The sequence below is a fragment of the Dicentrarchus labrax genome, unplaced genomic scaffold (genome assembly GCF_905237075.1).
Source record: "Dicentrarchus labrax unplaced genomic scaffold, dlabrax2021, whole genome shotgun sequence".
NCBI lineage: Eukaryota > Metazoa > Chordata > Actinopteri > Moronidae > Dicentrarchus > Dicentrarchus labrax.
Window position 1 is genome coordinate 10,451,173 of NW_026136705.1, and position 18,932 is coordinate 10,470,104.

The 18,932-nt window shown below is 42.0% G+C and overlaps 1 protein-coding gene across 1 annotated transcript in view; it reads left to right on the forward strand.

Moving 5' to 3' along the window:
- The first annotated feature begins 14,070 nt into the window (after window positions 1–14,070).
- The window catches only part of atp2a3 (ATPase sarcoplasmic/endoplasmic reticulum Ca2+ transporting 3), a 45,174-nt gene continuing 40,312 nt past the window's right edge, over window positions 14,071–18,932 (forward strand). Inside the window, exon 1 of the mRNA XM_051400309.1 lies at window positions 14,071–14,479. Coding sequence (XP_051256269.1) covers window positions 14,362–14,479 — 118 coding nt within the window. The 5' untranslated portion in view covers window positions 14,071–14,361. The remainder of the gene's footprint in view (window positions 14,480–18,932) is intronic.

Genomic DNA, 18,932 nt, shown 5'->3' on the forward strand with positions numbered 1-18,932 from the left:
AAAACTGACACTTCATCTTACTTGTTCCCTGTTTTTGAAAGTATGTTAATCTGAGAGCTGCCTTTCGCCTGTCTGATTTGCATGTTTGTCCTGAATCCATGATGGAAGGCTTGTTTTTGTTTATGCGGTTGTTCTTTGCACATTAAAGGCACACAGCATTTACATTTGGCACCATTTTACACCTGGTATTGGTTGCCTAAATTCCAGCATTAGAGGCAGATGATGGGCGTTACCACCAACCTTACAAGCATTGATTTGTTTGCAGCTGATTGTTACATAGTGTACCATACTCATTAAACATGTAAAATTTTAATAAGTTATCTCACAGATTATCCCTTTTTTTCCACTATTGATAGAACACTTAATGGACTGCATTTGCCAGAAGTTGGACATACTTTGAAGCAAATCTCTCTTGGATCCTCTTTCTTGCGCTTTATATGAGTTCACTTCAGTATTTCAGAGTCCGGAAACTGTGTCTGATCATGGCAGACTGGTCTGTGCTGTCCACAGTGTAACTATTTTAATCTATATTGTTCGAGTGGAACACCAACAGTTTTTGGACCCTCCTGCTTTCAAGTCTCGCTCCTCCCCTTCCTGTTATTCTTTCCTTTGCTGTAAAACTCTCTAGCTATGACTGGCAGCATACAAACCTCACAAGTGTGGTTAAAGCTCACAACTGTTGTGAACAAAGCGGCAGAAAAGGAGTCTGCTGTACAGTGCTTTTGCATGTCAGTATTTATGAGCTGTCAGTATCCTTGTCCATTCTGGGCTAATTTTGTCTGTATTTAAATCACCCATAATCAATATTTTTATAATAAAGATTGACTGGCATCCAACTTCGTTTGGTTTAGTTCATACTTACCACTGACTGCTGACTTATGTTGAGTAATCCTTAATAAATTCTGTGTTTACTTAAATTGGTACTGTGTGGACCTCCCATCATAACACTGAGCTCGTAGTGATGAACACACAGAGAATTCTCACACAACTCAGCACTTCCCTTCAGCTCTGCGTAGTGTTTTAGTTTTACAGGCCACAGTGTTACTGTTTTGGTTCGCTCTCACCACTCTAGTGTCAGTTTTGGTCGCAGCAGTCAGCTGTTTTCAGTGAAAAAGCTCTAGAAACCCATTGTACATTACCTGCTCAGCACCAAATGGCAGACAGACTCCCTCAGGAGCTGGTGGAGACCAAAAACAAAGCTAAAAGGAGAGTGAATATTGGAATTATAATGTTGTGCAGTATTGGTTGGATGTGTAAATAGGTCACACTTGGCAAACATGTTTCCTTTATCAGCGTAAAAAGTTGTGTCAGTGTTGCTTTCACTACTTTTTTCCACTGCCACACAAAAGGCTGAAATATTATTTACTTCAGGTTTAAAGCCCTGTGCTTCTTGTTACTGCAATTTAACCTTCAGTAGAATGTTGTATGTGCAGTTTGACATTAGAAGGCCTTTTTTTACATTCATCTCCTGAAGGGGGAAGGTCTGTGCTCACCTTAGTGTAACACAATGTACGACCCTGACCGACCCTGAGCCATGAGTTTAACCTCAGATTTGAAATTAATTTGATCAACTAAGGGCTAGCCTTTCCTACTCCCACCTACTACATTTGATGAAGACAAGCTCGGGCCCAGATAACATTGACAGCCTCATGCTCACCTGTTGTGCAGAACAACCAGGTCCAATTTTAAAGAAGTTGTCACTTAGCCAGCAGAGGGTTCCAACAAACAAGACTATTGTTATTCCTGTTGCCAGTACAACCACCCAAAGGTCCGGAAAGACTACAGGCCAGTTGCCTTGACCTCCCTGGTCATGAAGTCATGGAGAAACTGTTTAAACAGGAACTTCTGGACAAAAAACAACTTGCTCTTTACAGTTTGCATATAGGACTGGGCGGGGTGTATGCTACGTCCACCTTGTTTGATTTTTTATTCAAACACGTAGAAGGCAGTAAAACTCATGGCAAGATATTGTTGCTTTTACATTAGCTTTCAACAACATTCAGCCCCACCTGTTGGTGGATAAACTACCTTGGTATTGACTCTAGTTTGGCTGGTTCGATCTTTGACTTTCTCTCCAACAGAACCCAGAATCTGAGGATGGGTGAGTGTCAAGGGAGCTCTCTACATCTACAGGTGTGTCCTCTCACCATTCTAATTATGTACATGGCAACTGGTGCAAAAACTCATTCCTTCAACTTAATGTATCAAAGACAAAATACATGAGCTGGACTTCAGAACAAGAGGTGGAATCTGTTGTCAGCTACAAATACCATGATCCAATCATCGATAACTATCTCACTTTTGAGTGGAACACTGAAATGGTTTGAAGGAGTGGTCATGTCGATAGGTCCCTGATGAGTCTCTTTTACAAATCCTACATCGAATCGATTTTAGCATTTCCCCTCATCTGTTGGTATGGCGGTCTAAAAATCAAATCCAAGAATGCACTGGCTAAAAAAATTATTTCAAGCATCAAAATTACAGGTGTCCAGCGAGTAGTCTGTCTGGTCTGTATAAAAATCAGCAGGTGAAGAGGGCAAATTCCATCTTGTCTGACTGCACCCACCTTCTTCAGGAGTTTCAATCCCTACCCTCTGGCACCCGTTTCAGATTCCCCTCAAGACTAACAGATACAAACACTCATTCATCCCCACAGCCATTACTCCCCTCAACGCAGGGAAAAGGAGGCAGCTTGACCATCACGAGGATGTAGGCCTACTTAAAGGATGATGTTTATGCATATTTCTGATTATGGTGTTGCCACTGATGGTTGTATTGATGTATCTTGTCAGTAATGCTATGCTGGCTTGTGCTTTGCTGTTTGTTTGATGTTTATCATGTTTGCTTTTTCTATGTTGTTGCCACTGGACTGCTGATTTTGTCCATTTTGATCCTAATCTGCCATAGCAGGAAAAAAACAGTACACTGTAATCAAATTATCTGTTATTTATAGTGCATTATTTATTTGTGCTTCAGAATTTTGAACCATACATACTTCTCAAATTGGTCTTTTTTGATAACAATGAATACTGCTAACTTCTATATTTTGCCAACAGTATATTCTCCAGAAAGCTTTATTCCAGAATGGGAGTTAACGTCATTAGTCAAATTTCTAAGGTTTCACAGAAATAATTAAACGTTCACTTTCCCTGCTCAGTGGGTGCACAGCACATCCTCCGTGTCTAGCATTTCATAGAGGTCAGTGGGGTAAACTAACAGGAGAAACTATCTCTTACAGTGTCGCACGAATGTAATCAGGCCCAAGGGAGCTCAGTCATGAAATCTGGTGTGGCTGATGTTCGACTGGAACGAAACCTGTCCCAGAGCGGCACTGCTCTTTCAGCCTCACTCTGTTGACAGGGAGGCAGGACTCAAAGAGAGGAAGTGTGTATCTCTCAGCTTGTTTGAATAAGGTCACACATTTTTTCTAAAAGGGGAAGTGTTGATATTCAAACTGAAGAGTTACTATCCTCGCCCATCTGCTCCATCTGACAGTGTTTGTCATGTCCCAAAAGCCCGAGTCATCTCTGAGAACAAACCAAACAACAAACTTGTACTTTCACTGGGGAGGGATGTCCCTATATGAAAGGCCACGCACTTTGCACCCAGAGTTTTTGTCATCAAGCCGCCATTGCTCTGCTTTGCGTTGTTACACTGTAGATCGATGAAGGGATGATGAGCGGAAGAGGTGCTGACAGAGAGGAGCCATCTGTCGCTCATTAAAAACGGAGGGAGGAGAGAGTCAGGTCACCACTGGACACAGCAGTCCTCATTCAGACAGGAATACATGCAGTCCACACACACACACACACACACACACACACACACACACACACACACACACACACACACACTGTGAGAGAAATATCTCCACTGGGATGACGGATCAAGGATGATTCTCTGTCTGCCATGGCAACTTTGAGTGTGGAAAGACTAATAAGAGTTGCCTCCTTGTTAGGAAGCTTGAACAGTGCATGTCAGAAGATGTGTCAACAGGCCCTGGGTTCTGTCTTACAGGAGAAGGTGTGTGTGGTTTGCATTCTGCTTTGGCTATAGGCTTTATTTGCACCTTATCAAAACATTTTGCAGGTTTTTATTCAAAGGACAACCTATGGTTTCTTTTATTGTACATTCTGGGGCTAAAGGTAACTCGGCCATGTACAGAAAAATCTTTGCCTGTATGTATGCCAATAATATATGATATTATATTATTATTATATATATACTATATGTATATGATATTTTATAATAAATATGGATCAAATGAGTATATGTAATGTGATTGCAGAGACAGAGAATAGTTTTTCAGCCTGCAACCTTACTGTTTGATTCACTCTCCCTGTTCTCTTAGCGTCATTTTTTCAAGAAAGATCCAAAACAGGAGCAGCACCAGTCAACACACAGACAAAGTTAGCAACCAACTGATGGAGCATTTAGTTACAATTACCCCCATCTGAATGACAACTGAAGCTAATATTATGAATGACAGGCAGGCAGAGGGAAAAGTCCACTTCCTCTTCTCTGAACTCTATCCTCTTCACTAAAGTAGAGAAATGATATTGTTTTTCACTCAAAGGTAAACTGAGTGCTGGGTGTCACACGCAGGGACAAAGTGAACCACAAAACCAACTTAAACTCTGTTTACCCACCTTCAGAGATCTGATGTGAAAATATTGTCAGCAGCTCCCAGTGCTCTCCTTCATTTGGATCTTACGTTATTGCTTTGTGCATCACCTGCTCCTCTCTGTCTACCCCCTCTCTCAGCCACGCCGTCTATTTCCCAGGTCACTGATTGGTAATTGGAGCTGTCTGACAGGAAGTGACAGCCTCCGTTGTTGTTGTGCTCTGTCTGTTGTGATGTGGAGAAGCGTGTTCATTGGTAATTTACATAAAAGCCCTTGGGGGAACAGGCGACCCGGCATTTGATCCTCTTTAATGGCCCAGTCTGTCCTTGGTGATGATCAGTGTGGAGAAATGATTAGAAGAGTCAGGGGACCCACACAAGAGCAGAAGTGACTTCTGATAAACAATTATCATTGCATATAGGGGTTGTAATTCTTTAAACTATCACTTCTTTAATTTGTAGTGTAATCTCTTTTCATAACCAAAATCAATTTTTTTGTCTTTGAATATTCATGATAGAGAAATGACACCCTTCAAAGCACACAGACTGACTTGTGAATGTGTTCATAGCACACTGTCTGGATATTTATACCGGCAGCTGTACTGTCATGTCAAAGCCCAAGGTTCTGAAACCTCTGCACTTGTAGACAGCGTTTCATGCTGGAGTTAATTGGTGTAGATGACCTGTCAAACCAGCGCTGAGGAGCACAGGAGGAGATAGAGGGAGACTTCAGAAGTTGATCATCACTGCTATTAATAGCATTAGCAGGCAAGACAAGCCAGAAGAGCAAATTTGGAATACAAAATTCAATCCATCACCTGGACAGGGGAATAGCACCAACATTCATTATTCAATTTTGTCTTTCCTTTGCCCGAGGACAGTAGAGCATTTTGTATTTGTGAACCGCTGTCTTCTGCAGTCCATTTAACCTGCTTCTTAATCTATGCTAATGCTGATTTACAGCTCTATAATTTTGACTAGGAATTCAAACTAATTGAAAAGGTGACTGGGAGATTTAGCAGTGATACAGTATGGGTACATATCGTTCTGTTTCAGATTGATAATTACTGTTATAAAAATCAAGTGCATTTCAATGTTAATGTACTTTGTATATGCACAAAGTCATTCTTCCATTTGTCATTACCGGGCTCAGTTCAAAGCTGTACGTCTTTGTGACATAGGAATATTAGATTCTTGGGGGGTTTCTTGCTTCCTCTTCGAAGAGCAAACGTTGCTCAGACTCATAGTTATTGATTGAACTGTTTGGTCACAGTTAATCATTTCGGTAACGACTGAAGTGCTCAGTAAGGGCTTCGCCTAAGGTGAGAAGATTTTAATACACAGCATCTGTGGGGTGTCTGAGGAAGCCATAGATTTCATATAAGAAAAATATGAGGCAAAGTAGTCAATGAGCAGGTTCAGTACAGCTGTGCTGCACTGGGGAATTATTGATCCTTCAGAACAAACAGGACAAAGCATAAGTGCTGTGTCAAATAATGTGAGGAATCTTTTTCTCTGGAGCTGAATGAAATATTTCCCTCTAATGTGTCAAATAAATGTTTCTATCTCTCTTTAATTCAAACGCTTGTAGCATCTATATTTACTAACCATACAAAGTCTTTCAGGGACATTTGCCAGTGGTTTAACATGGTACAGGCTGCTTTAGAGCCCACTGATTTGATTGTGGGCTGACTGGATTGTGGGTTGAGCTCAGGCACAGATACAGGAATTGTGACACTGTCATGTGTGATGTCTGTCCTACAGCTTAAGGCCGAAGAAACTAAAATGTTGCCAAAGCATTAAAAAAATTTAAAGGGCAAAGCATGCTTTATTGGGTATAAGAGACGAATATGCATGTGTATGTTTTTTAATTGATCAATTATCCACTTAGTCTGTAAAATAATAATGCATTACAAGTTACCTTAAACCTGCAATAACTGATTGGCCACTTGAGGGAAGGAAACAAGGTGTCATATGATCAGCTTTCAGTTGCTGATTGCAACCGCCTTACCTCACCCCATTCCAATCATGTAGGTGAGAAACACGAAAGGCCCTATCCAGAGCCAGTGTTTGGTTTGTCCCTTCTTGTCTACTGTAGAAACATGGTGGTTCAACATGGCAGACTCTGTGGAAGAGGATCAACTCCCACTCCCACTAAAAACGGCTTATTCTAAGGAAATGAAAACAAAACAATTCTTATTTTTAGGTGATTAAACACTAATGAAAACATACCTTTAGATATTGTAATGCATTTCTGCCAATAGATATAAACATTTTGCACACTGGACCTTTAAGATGATATGGTGATATTGTTGGCAAAAGCTACTTATTTTAAACATCCAGCACTTCTGGAGCAACACTGTCATTCATTTGGAGTCATGAATGTGTCTACCTGGTGAATATAAGGCCTTTTTAGCTCAGTTTTTGGTCTTTACCAACTTGTGAGGGAAATGTCTTAGCTAATACTTCAGGTGTAAAAGCACCACTTTGTTCACCAGCAAGTACCTGCGTCTGTCTGGGGCTGAGCAGGCAGTGTACAGTGGGTGTTTTGAACTATTGGCTGAAAACAGCTGAAGTGTAGGAAACCATTGCCTATGCAGCTTTTTTGCAAACATGCTAACACAAATCTACACAAGGCTCTGCTAACATAGCATGATGATAACTGTCAGAATCATCTGTTCTGTTTTCTCTAACCAACAGCCAAAACTGAGATTTACAATGACCAAACACAGAATAAGCAGAACCCCTCACTTGAGAAGATAGTACCTGAAGGTTTTTTTTGTGATAAATGACTTAATTACGGTAATTATCAACATTGTCATGCACTCATTATTTGTTGGCCAGCTGTTCGATAATCAGTATCTTTCAGGACTTTCAGTCTATTCTATTGATACTGATGGTAAGTCATGCATACGTAGTTTCCATCTTTCCCTCCAGGAGCTGATCTGGTTATGCGTGTCCGTGTGTGTGTGTGGTACCATGCATTCGGCACAGGCCTGCCCTGGGCTGCCTATTAACACACATCATCAGTGGCTCGGGTAATTGCTTCATATGCAGCGTTTGATTCCATTACAGACGGACTGATTGACAGGGTGAGCTCCGTCATCACACAGTGACTCATCCTGCCCCAAAATGATTGAGTAGCAAACAGTGTGCCTGTGTGTGTGTGTGTGTGTGTGTGTGTGTGTGTGTGTGTGTGTGTGTGTGTGTGTTGGAGCCTTGTTATCCTATTCAAAATTAAAGTGTTAGCTTTGGGGGGAATGGAAAATGAATACTGACAAGTGTAGAAACTGGGCTGTCAAAGGTTGTGCGGTGTAATCACATCACACACAGATATCAACATGAATCAAGACCAATAGAATAGTTCTGATCAATTCAAATGGTTTATTTGAGAAATTTTGGAGAGAGCAAGACTGACAGACAAACTAATCAAGAAGAAATAACACATTCATCAAAAAGATGTGTTCTTCCTTGGTCCATGCTACACCCTTGCCACCAAGTTTCATGAAAATCGGGCCAGCAGTTTTTTCATAATCCTGCTAACCAAAAAACAAAGAAACAAACAACACCAAAAACGAAACCATAACAGCACCAATCACACCACCACTCTTTGGCGGAGAGAAATATAGACTACCTATTCTATCTTTTAGTAACCAAATGCCTCCTCATTTTGGTTCTAGGCCTACTGTGTATATTTTTTAGGTTTTCTTAAAATGCCTTAAAATTGAAAAGGCCTTGCTTACCCCATTAAGCTTCAGCAACCAATAGTCGACCACTGGCTTAGGTGATATTATAAGTCATCAATCATTCACATTCAAAGAACAAACTTGGTGAAAATGGTAAAATGCACTGAACTCCTACAACACTGTCAGACTCTCAATGCACAATAAGGACCAAAATAAATGCAGAAGAACCAGAGATATCGTCATTTTTTATTCCATTAATTGTTCTTTTTTGCCAAAACCTGGTGCCTACATTTCCCACAATGCAACTTGAGCTCTGACAGTTGGGTTAGAGATATGTTATGCTAGTAGCAGCTAACGTAGCCCCAAGTCGCTAAACTGAAGCAGAGATGAGGAGCGGGATAAGGGTCTGGTAAACTCAGTTTACTCCTTCAGACACTGACTCAAGTGACACTTTATCAGATTTCAAAAGGCTTTATACAACCTTTTTCACATATGCAGTAATACTTCCCAAAAGTTCCCCTTTAGTTAAACTGTAGCTCCACCCAGATACAAAAATCCTTACCTACCACTCTGTAGAAGACATAAAAAAGTCAAAGTCAAAACTGGACTAGCAAGGCTGTAATATCTTGAATAGAAAGTGCAGTGACCAATGAGCTGGGAGCACCCACCCTGATAGGAAACCAACCTCAAAATGAAGCTTTAAGCTTATTGACTGGCGCTCATAACGGTGGAAAACTGACACCCACAAAATAAAATGGAAAAGTTAAGTGCTGTAGCTCTGTAGTTTCTATGTAAAAAAAAAACTAAAACCCTCCGTCTGACATCTCTTTTCAAAAATGACGCCACTGCAAGTAATGAGACAACTTGCCTTGTTAAATTATGTATAATTAAAGGTGTTGAATCACATCAAAATAATTGCCTCTCAGTGACATTAAGATCATTAAAGCAACTATTTAACTGCATCAACCCCCTCTACCAGCTTCTGCAGCACACTGTTGATGGTCACAAAGTCAGATTTTGGGAAACAAGTTTTTTATGGCACAAACAGGAGATGGGTGCTATTTCTCCAGCTTCCTGCAAGGGCAGATAGTATGGAGACTGAATAACAGGTTAATCGTATCCATCTATTCATTCATCTTGAATGGGAATATTACACAGATATATTGATAATTATTTCTGATGCTTAAGAAGCTACAGTATTATCTCTTTACTGCTAGATATTAAAGGCGTGAACTGTATTTAAAATATTGAGTTGGTAATACGACAGCATTCTCTCCTGATATAAAACATTTCCCTTCCCTTCCTGTGGCTGACAGGCTGCGTGGCATCCTGCTGCGCCAGACTGTGAAATGATGACTTTCTCACAGATGTGCAGAGCTCCCGAACGGGGAAGATGGTAAAGGAGAAAGGAGAAAAGAGGGTAGAGGTTTATTAATGGCGAGGCAGCTGGGTGGGGTTAACTTGCCACTTGGGCTGCTTGTCAGGTACAGCTGCTCCAGACAGTTTTTTTTTTTCTTTTTTGGACTCGCATCACATGCCCTTGATTCAAAGTCAATGGCAGCAGCAGCTGTTTGTCCCCAACACTCCAGTCCGTTGTGCCGGCAGCATAGAGGTTTCAAATGCACCAAGCTCTCAGGGAAACCATCAACTATTTTGAGTCAAATCTCGTTTTCATATCAAATGTGATAACCTAAATTCAGATCCAGATGCACAGAGAATGTCGTGCCTTGTCTTAGCTGGAGGTACAGTAGGTTTGTGATGCATCACGTGCAAGGTGGAGGGAAATATCTTTTTTTTATGCTTGAGAGGCCACGGCTCATTTCCCTCATGCAAATGAAAGCTGCAAGCGAAAGGGGAAGGCAAATGCTATTGGAAGGCTGACAGTGCTGTGTGGAAAATGTTGTGTGACTGGCGCTGAGACTAGCACAGTCCCCCAGTGTGTGCCACTGAAGGGAAAGAGGGAGTGAGCCATAGAGGGGGTCCGGGGTGGGGATTTCCTTTTCATGAGAGCTTTGGCACTAAAGGGGTTTCTCTCAAAATTTATGTCACCTTGAGGGCCAATGCAAAGGTTCCAGCTCACGCACATAGACACTCACACACACACACACACAAGTTAGAACTTCAAACCAAAAGTCGATAGTGATGATGACTAATGCTAATCTCACCGACTGTGCGTGTGAGTGGGCAGCAAGCAGAATAAGTGGAACCTGTGGTTGTGTCTGCTGGGGCTCTGTGGATAGCTGTAGTGAGGTCTGGTTTTTAAAATAGAAATCTTTGGATCTGAATATTGACGCAGAGGCAAAGGCAGAACCTCCAAAGCAAGTGAGAGGGCACTTGTAGGCACTTACCATCCAAGAACTTCATGTAGCCAGCTACCATCCTTCAGACAGTAGTTCTGGAAGTTACGTAAGCTCCAGATATAAATACTTTTTTTTTTTTTTTCTGTGAGAGAAGAGGCCAGCTGTGAGTGAGGACAGAATTGGAGCACCTTGTTCCTTTTATACTTTGTGCCCAACGAGGTCCCAGTCCAGTGCCTATGATCTCCAACAGTAGACCCATTTCAGTGTCTGCATACTGTGGGGAGATTGTGCTGCAGTAACCTTACACTCAGGATAAAGTGATGGAAAGGAAATCTGGAGCGCCGGTTTCCCTACTTGCATTTAGTTGGATGATTCTCCCAAAGTTAGTGATAAATGGGTAAATTCTTCAAACTTGTACCACTACATGGATAAACTACTGATTTCCCCCGTAAAGGCCAACTATATGCAGGTTCATAATAGATCAAGGCAGGCTAGACTCTGGGAACCATCACGTAACCACAGGGTGAAGGTGCAGTCACAAGGACAAAACAAAGTGAGGTATCATTCAAAAGTTTCAACTAATAGGAAATCTGATCACAGGCACAAAAGGGGCGGGATTGTTCACAAATGTGTGGTTGTTTTATTGGTTGGAACTTCAGGTAACGCCTACTGTACATGTTACATGAGGTCACCTTTACTGTTTTCCAGGAAGTGAAAGTTTTCCAGGAAGTTCAACTCTCAATGGGCTCTTGGGTAAAATATATGCAAAATATTGTTTTTGTTTACAGTGAGGGTAGACCTGAACTGGTTTCTGATGCTATGAGGCACCAATTTAGCCAGAATATGGGTGCTTAAAATCACAAAGAAAGAGCAATGATGAGTTGTAATTACATGTATTTCTGGTTGAAACAGGTTGTTGGAATGGGTCGAATGAGTGTGTTGATCTGTCACAAACTAGATATATATTCATAAAAATGAATAATGTTAAAATGTCAAATTGCATTGAGCACTATATTGCTACTGGTGTTAATTTGAAAGTTGTGAATTTTTTATACCGTAACAAGAGGAGTACAGAGAGAATTGTTTATTAACATCCACATGTCTCTTAAGAGAGCAAATTATCACAGGAGCACATTTGGTGTTCCCCAGACACCATGGTGCTCCCGGAGGGGAGAATAAGTAATTTGAAAGAGAGACATTTCCTCGTGAGGTTTCATTTGAATGACTGCTCAAGGCCCAAAGAGGTCAAAATATCCAATATTTCACAAAAAGAAAAGATTAAAGAAAATGAGAAAAAGAGGACTATAAATGGATGTAGCATAACTTTGTTTTCTCTTCTTTCCTCTCCTATTGTAGGTCCAGTGTGTAACATTTAGGAGGATCTATTGGCAGAAATGGAATATAATATTCATAGGTATGTTTTCATTAGTGTATAATCACCTTAAAAAATAAGAATCGCTGTGTTTTTGTTTCCTCAAAATGAGCCGTTTCTGTCTACAGAGGGAGCGGGTCCTCTCCTATGGAATCCACAGGGTCACAAGATAGGTCACAAGATAAATCATGACGGGGTCATGATTTATCTTGTGACCCTGTGGAGGGGTCAGACCCCTAGGTTGGGAACCACTGGAATAAACTATCTAATTGTATATAAAGTACTTAAAACTAACTCAACCTCTATCCGTGACAACAGTTTAAATGCATTAATATTGATCATCAAATGATTTTAGGAATTTACTGATACATCAGTAGTTTTACTCACTATGAGTAAGTTTTCATTTAGAACTTGTAATTGAGTATTTTTACATTGTTGTGTTGGCACTTTTACTTCAGTAAAGGATCTGAGTGCTTCTTCCAACATTGCATGTTTCTTATGAAGTAATCACTTTCCAATAGCTTTGTAGTTGTTGCAAGAAAATAATAAATGTACAACATTTCTATATTTCTATATCTGTTTTTGTATATATTATATGAATCAGGGTTCATGTTTTATTCCATTTTGCCTGAAAATCCTGGGTTCAAACCATGCATCGGCAAACATGAAGCAGTGGTATTCAACCTTGGTCCTTAGGACTCAAAGGGTGTTTTTCAATACCAGGACAGCCAAGAGTGGACTTTAAAAGGATGTTCTTGCCAAGTCTCCTTGAGAGAACAGTCTGGCAAGATAGCAAGGACGGAGAACACAGCTGTCAGAGTTTGAGACATTCTGTTTAGCTTCTATTGTGCAACTCTGAATGTCCAGCTCATTTCACCAGTAACAGGACAACACCAGCATCATGTTTGATTGGGTTCGTATTACATTTATTTTGTAGTTTTACTTTGCCTATTCTACTGCTTTTATTTTTTATGTATGCTTATTGTACTTTCCTAATAAAACAAAAGTGAAAACTTCAAAAAATGTAAGTTCTTAAATGTTAATTTTAGGTGTTTTGCTGCCTCTGCTCTGTATGAAATCAAACAAAAACAACAAAAAAGAACAGAAACTCACACCCCGTGTTATTTTGTAGTTAGTGAGCCTTACAACTAACACTGGCTATGGGCCTCCTCTCCACACGTCTGAACCCCCACCAATTACTTGCAACTAAAATATGCAAAGATTCAGCAAAAGCTGTATGTTGCTCATTTCTTCCTTGTCTTTGTCTTTCAGTGCACCAAGTACTTACTAAATTAGAACACAGTCGCCTTGGATTGTCCCTTCTACTATCAGTTCAAGCTCCTCACCCCTCTTCTCTTCAGACTCAGGAAGAGAATTGTTACAAGGACAATTAATTGTGAAGATTCGGTGATGTGTGAAACTCACAAATTCAAGAATATGTACACGTCAAGTGATTAGGGGCCATCTTCGGGAACATTACTGCTTTGCTGACTCTGCAACAAACCACAAATTCGCATCTCAAACCTTTTTTTGTCAGCTCTGAGCACAACTTCACAGTGGAACATAGCCCGAAGAGAAGGGCTGCTATCTCTTTAAGCCTAAAATTAGTTGGTCTTATTTTTGTTTGACTTGCATCAGACTAGTCTCAGAGGAAAACTAAAACTGATCTAATTGACTATATTAGCCTAATCTTAGTGAAACTGGCCCCAGGGCTGCTTTGGGGACTCAGATCAGACTTGTGTGTGCAGTACTGTAACTCTGCACTGGTCTCACATAAACAGCAGCAGTCTGGGTGCTGATGGGCTGGTGCCCTTGAGCAAGGCACTGTGTCCCCCTCCAGCTGCAGGGGCGCTGATGTGCAGAAGTCCACAAGCGAAAAGATCATTTCCCTGTAAGCAAGCGACACAGTGACGTCACTGAATACAACCTGCAGGGTGACAAACACTCACGGAGCTTTATGTGACCTGTTTTTTAAGGAAGATATTTGAAGTGGTTCGCATGAGGCGGTTGAACCCTCCGCTCAGGTACGAGCAGCCAATGGGAGCGCAGGAGGGAGTGCTCAACGGCCAGGAGGCGGTCCGCCCCGGCACACACGCAGCACACCTTCAGATGGAGATGAAGTAGCAGCGGCAGTCGATCAACTGTGCAACAACAGCGTCTGTACCGCGGATCCGGAGGTTTATTCTTCAGGGGGGACAGACAGGTGACAGAGCAGACCGACCGAGACTCAGCCGCCTCAACGTCCATCGGTGGAGATTACTGCCGTTTCACCCCCACCACCCCCCAACCCCCCCGCGGCGCGCACCCTCCCGATTGCCACAATAGATGTTACTCCACTATATGCATTTCGATCTAATCATCTAAGCCCAGTCCACCAAGATGGAAAATGCGCACACTAAATCGGCGACCGAAGTTTTAGACAACTTCGGTGTGAACGAAAACACTGGGCTGACTCTGGAGCAAGTCAAAGTCAATTTCGAGAAATATGGACCGAACGGTGAGTAGTTTGACAATGTATATCTTTTTTCATCCCAATTTCACTTCATAGCTGGTGCGCATTTGCTACAGCCTGCATCGATTCATTTGCCAGGAAATCCAACTGCTGCCGTTACATTTCAAGCTGTTGCAAATCGTGCGCGTAAAAAAAACAATCATATTCCCTCTGGCGCACCGTCAGTGGAAATGTACATGCCATATTCATTGATGCACATGCCTGTATTGGAATCATTTATTGCATATCACACTAGTTAAAGTTGACACACATACAGAGAGAGAGAGAGAGAGAGAGACACACACACATCTGGACAGAGGAGCTATTAGTGCAAATAAACTCTGATCGATTGGAATCATTCATCCAGAGCAACCTCTTTTTTTCTTCAGCTCGTCCCCAGAGGTTGCCTCATGTCAGCTCTGGGTTTCAAAGTATGTAAAGTGGCGTATAGTAGTTCACTAAAGAAAGCTTTGTCTCATGGAAAACAAACCTTCTGCCATCCCTGTCTAAGCATTGACACAGTAATGTTCTGCTGTGTGTGTGTGTGTGTCTGTGTGTGTGTGTGTGTGTGAAGACAGACATCCCTGGCTGACATGCAGGGATCAGGAAGTGCAGATCAGGCACGCTCAGTGTACTGGAGTGGAAGAAGATTCAGGTGGTGCAGATAATGAAACAGAAAATCTTGAACAACCTGTTTTCACTTTCAACAGTTGTTCTCCACATGGCTTACACTTTGCAGTTCGAATTACAAGATAACAGGGAAGTAGATATGTAAAGTCATTCGAAATAGACCATTTTGCAGTGATAAAGATCACAAAGCACCAAGCTCTACTGCCAAAATAGTATCAGCGCAAGTCGCTGTTTATGAGGTGAAAATCTAGCTTCTCTTGAGCAGTGTGACTCATGCAGCAGCTCTCACACATGAGCCCCCCCCCACCCCGAAAGTCTTCACCATCCTCTACACTCAGCCGGTGTTTGATGAGTGTTTTCATGCTGAGCTCGGACCTGACACCACCACACCTTTCCCTCCTGGCCTGTCATTTGCATGTGTGGCCAAGCTGTGGAGCAGAGCGGCATATTGTGCCAGTCACACAGTAGCCCTTTTGTTGCAGCCAGCCACTCTACCCAGGGGCTTGTGATGACTTCATGGAAAAAAAGCAACGTCTTGCCACAGATAACATCTCTTTCGCTTTTAGCTGCGAACTTCCTGCCTTGTGCGAGCGCGTTACACATAAACGCTGGAGGGAGAGGGAATACCCTTTTTCCATTTTTGGGCCTGAATGTACAGGGGTCGTCCACTCTAGCTTCTGCTTCACAAGCAAAAAAAAGAGGGGAAAACGGCATTAAATTGGCTTGTTTTTTTCACTATTTTAGTACATGTCATTGCAGAGTGATGTACGGCTGCTAAATGCTGCTTCCCCTCTGCTCACAAACCACAGACTTTGTAGATGACTGCAAGGACTCTGTTTGAGTCTTGGTTTTTTTGTTCCAGGGAGCCGCCGTTCAAAGCTGTTTACCCCCCACTCCCACTGACATGCATGCACAGGGTTCCACTCCGAGGCATAGTTAGCAGGATCTCATTATCAGCAGGATCATTAACCTAAATCAACATGTTCACAAACAACATCTCCACTCTGAGCTCACACAGTCAGGGTACATCTTAGTTTGGACAAGAGACGGCAAAAAGGAGGTGAAATAGACATGATCTGCTGTCATTTCACCGCCGACGCGCTGCTCCGAGTGTCCACAGGAGGAGGCACTGGCATGCCGGGGAGGATGATGTGACACGTTTGTCTCAGACGTCACACTCCTCCGTGGGACTGGGAGGTTTTGCACACTTGGTCGGCCTCTGGATCTGTGGGATGGACGAGGGAGTTTAATCATTGTTGGTTTCTAGAAACATCTGAGAACTGACTGTTAGCTGTTTGCTGTCCAATCAACCCCACAATTAAAACATGAGAGCGTACCCTGCCTCATTACTTCCATAGATAACTGGGAAGTTAAAAATGTAGTGAAACCGCTTTGAGGTCAGATGTTTTGTCCTGGTTATGGGCTTTTATTCTTTTATTAGTATACATGGCAACATCCATTCAAACTTAAAGCTGAGCTGTCTCATTTATTAGTCTTTATTGGCAGAATGTATCATGGTTTTTGCACTCATGTCATATTAGGCAGAGATTCAACATTTTTATTTATGGTAAAGATTCTTGCTTTTTAAGTGCTTGTGCTTATAAAAATGTTGCCTAAAATGTTGCCTTTCAGTTTAAGTAAAGGCAGGTGAGTCGTGTCTAGGCTGTCGTGTTCTGTGACAGTAAGACCCAACTGAGCAGCGTCAGAGTTTCTGATCCCTTTCTGAGATGTATGAGGAAAATGAGCTTAGCCACCACATCTTGACGGTCTTTTCTACAAAGCAGTCTGTGCTGCAGACGGGAGGCGGCTGACCTGACCTTTTATTCACACCTTTCATTTAAGGTCTACTAGCAGCTCCGTTATTTGCAACATTCACATACACAAACGCTAAAGAAATCCAGATTATTTTCTGTTGACAAAAGGACAAGCACCTCAATTTACAGGACAGTTTATCACTTTCATTGTGAAATAGTTGGTTCTGATGTAGTAGAGGAAGTTGCAGGTCTCTTTCTCTCTCTCACTCTCATTCACACACACACATACACACATGCTCTCTCTGCGTGTGTGGGTGCACCAAGAATGTTTGTGCTGTTACATCTTGTGGTGCTTGATGATTGTGTCCTGTACACTCACAACTCTGACTTCAATGGGCATATTGTCCTCATGAGCAATCAACTTTTAGGGAGGGGGAGGAAGGGAAAGAGGGAGAGGGAGAGGGGGAGGGAGGGAGGGAGGGAAAAAGGGTGACCCCGACAGCATTTTTTTTCCCCAAAGGAGCTGACGCAGAGGTGGCAGGTGTCTCAGGAGGTGTTAATTTATTGATTCCTCTATAATCTCACAAATGACACTGTCAGTCAAAGCTTAACTCCTTCAAATTTTAGAATATTAAAATATAGTTTTATATAAGTGGCATTATTAATCGAAGCACGTTAAATAAATCCCTAGTTCAGCTAGAGAGCATTCCAAATTAGTCCTGGTTGTGCCTCCTGACACTCCCTCCAGCAGGGTACAGTTGCGCAACACATTCAGGTTAAACAACCTAGCAATGCATGTCATTGCACCATTGTGATACTGTGTTCAATGTGGAAATGAAGGCAAATCTATCCTAGCACACCACTGAGTCAGTTTAATTATTTTATTGATTTGTTTATTAGACATGTGAGCTTGAGTCCAGAAGTGGAAATGCAGCAACTCTCTGGCACCTCAAGGGTGTTTTGTTCTCTGTCTCTGATGCAACCTCAAGAATGTTTGACATTGTTGCTGGTGTTTATTGGGTGATCCCCTCCATAGTAAATCATGCAACATTGCTGAACTTTCCTGACTCCGGTTTCTGCCACGAATAATTATTACAACTTCCTCTAGTCGGGACCTCACTCAGTGTCGTTTCTCTTCCTGTTCTGCAACTTGACAGAAAAGCAGCCTGACTTACTCGCTCTTGAGTTTGAAATACGAGAGACACTGTGCCGTTTCCTGCGCCTCCTCCTTCACACTGACACACTCAAGATTGCAAATTGCTCTGCGCGCCTCAATCATTGGTTGTCGGCTTCCACTTAATTTTCACTTGTTCTTAAAAATTGTCCAGTTGAGAATTAAATAGTGGTAACAGTGTTAGAGTTGTGTGGGCTGCAAAAGGAGATATAAGTTGTAGAAAAGTAATTTAAAGTCCTTGGGGCGTTGAGTCACTTCCCTGTTCTTGTGGGCTCTGTGTGTGCCTGCCCAGCTGCCTTCAAAGGAGCTGTGATCCTGTTCTAGCTTGTCACTTGTCTTGCCTTCTTCCCTCCCACCTCTGCATCTGTCACTCACCATCATGCCCTTATGGTAAGATGCTATTGAGTCACCGGGCTCTAACGCACTGCCACCACCGTCTGCTGCCCGGACACTCTGCTACGGCGCGGTCCTGCTGAGGAGATGTGTACTCAAAAGTGTTTGTGTTTCAAGGAAGGGGCTGTGTGTACACGGAGCATATGCTGTACAGTATATTTCTGCCTTCAAGCCATACTAGAGTGAACACAAGATAATCTATAAGCACCCAGAGAGAAATAAGTTGTGTGTAGAGTACGATAATATGCGTGTGAAGTAACTTAGTTTCTCAATAGTGTCTGCAAAAACAAGTATATACTGGAAAAGTCATGTGTTTTGTTTTGTTCTACTCTTACGACCAGCCCCTCCTCATGTTTCGAGATTTTCCACAGACAAAAGCACCATTAAAATGTTAAAAAATTGAGAAAATTAAGTTAAATACTTCAACTTTAAAATCATTCATATCACCACCTCGTTACCTCGTCAGTTATAATACATTTACAGAAGAGTTCCACTCCTTAAGCCAACA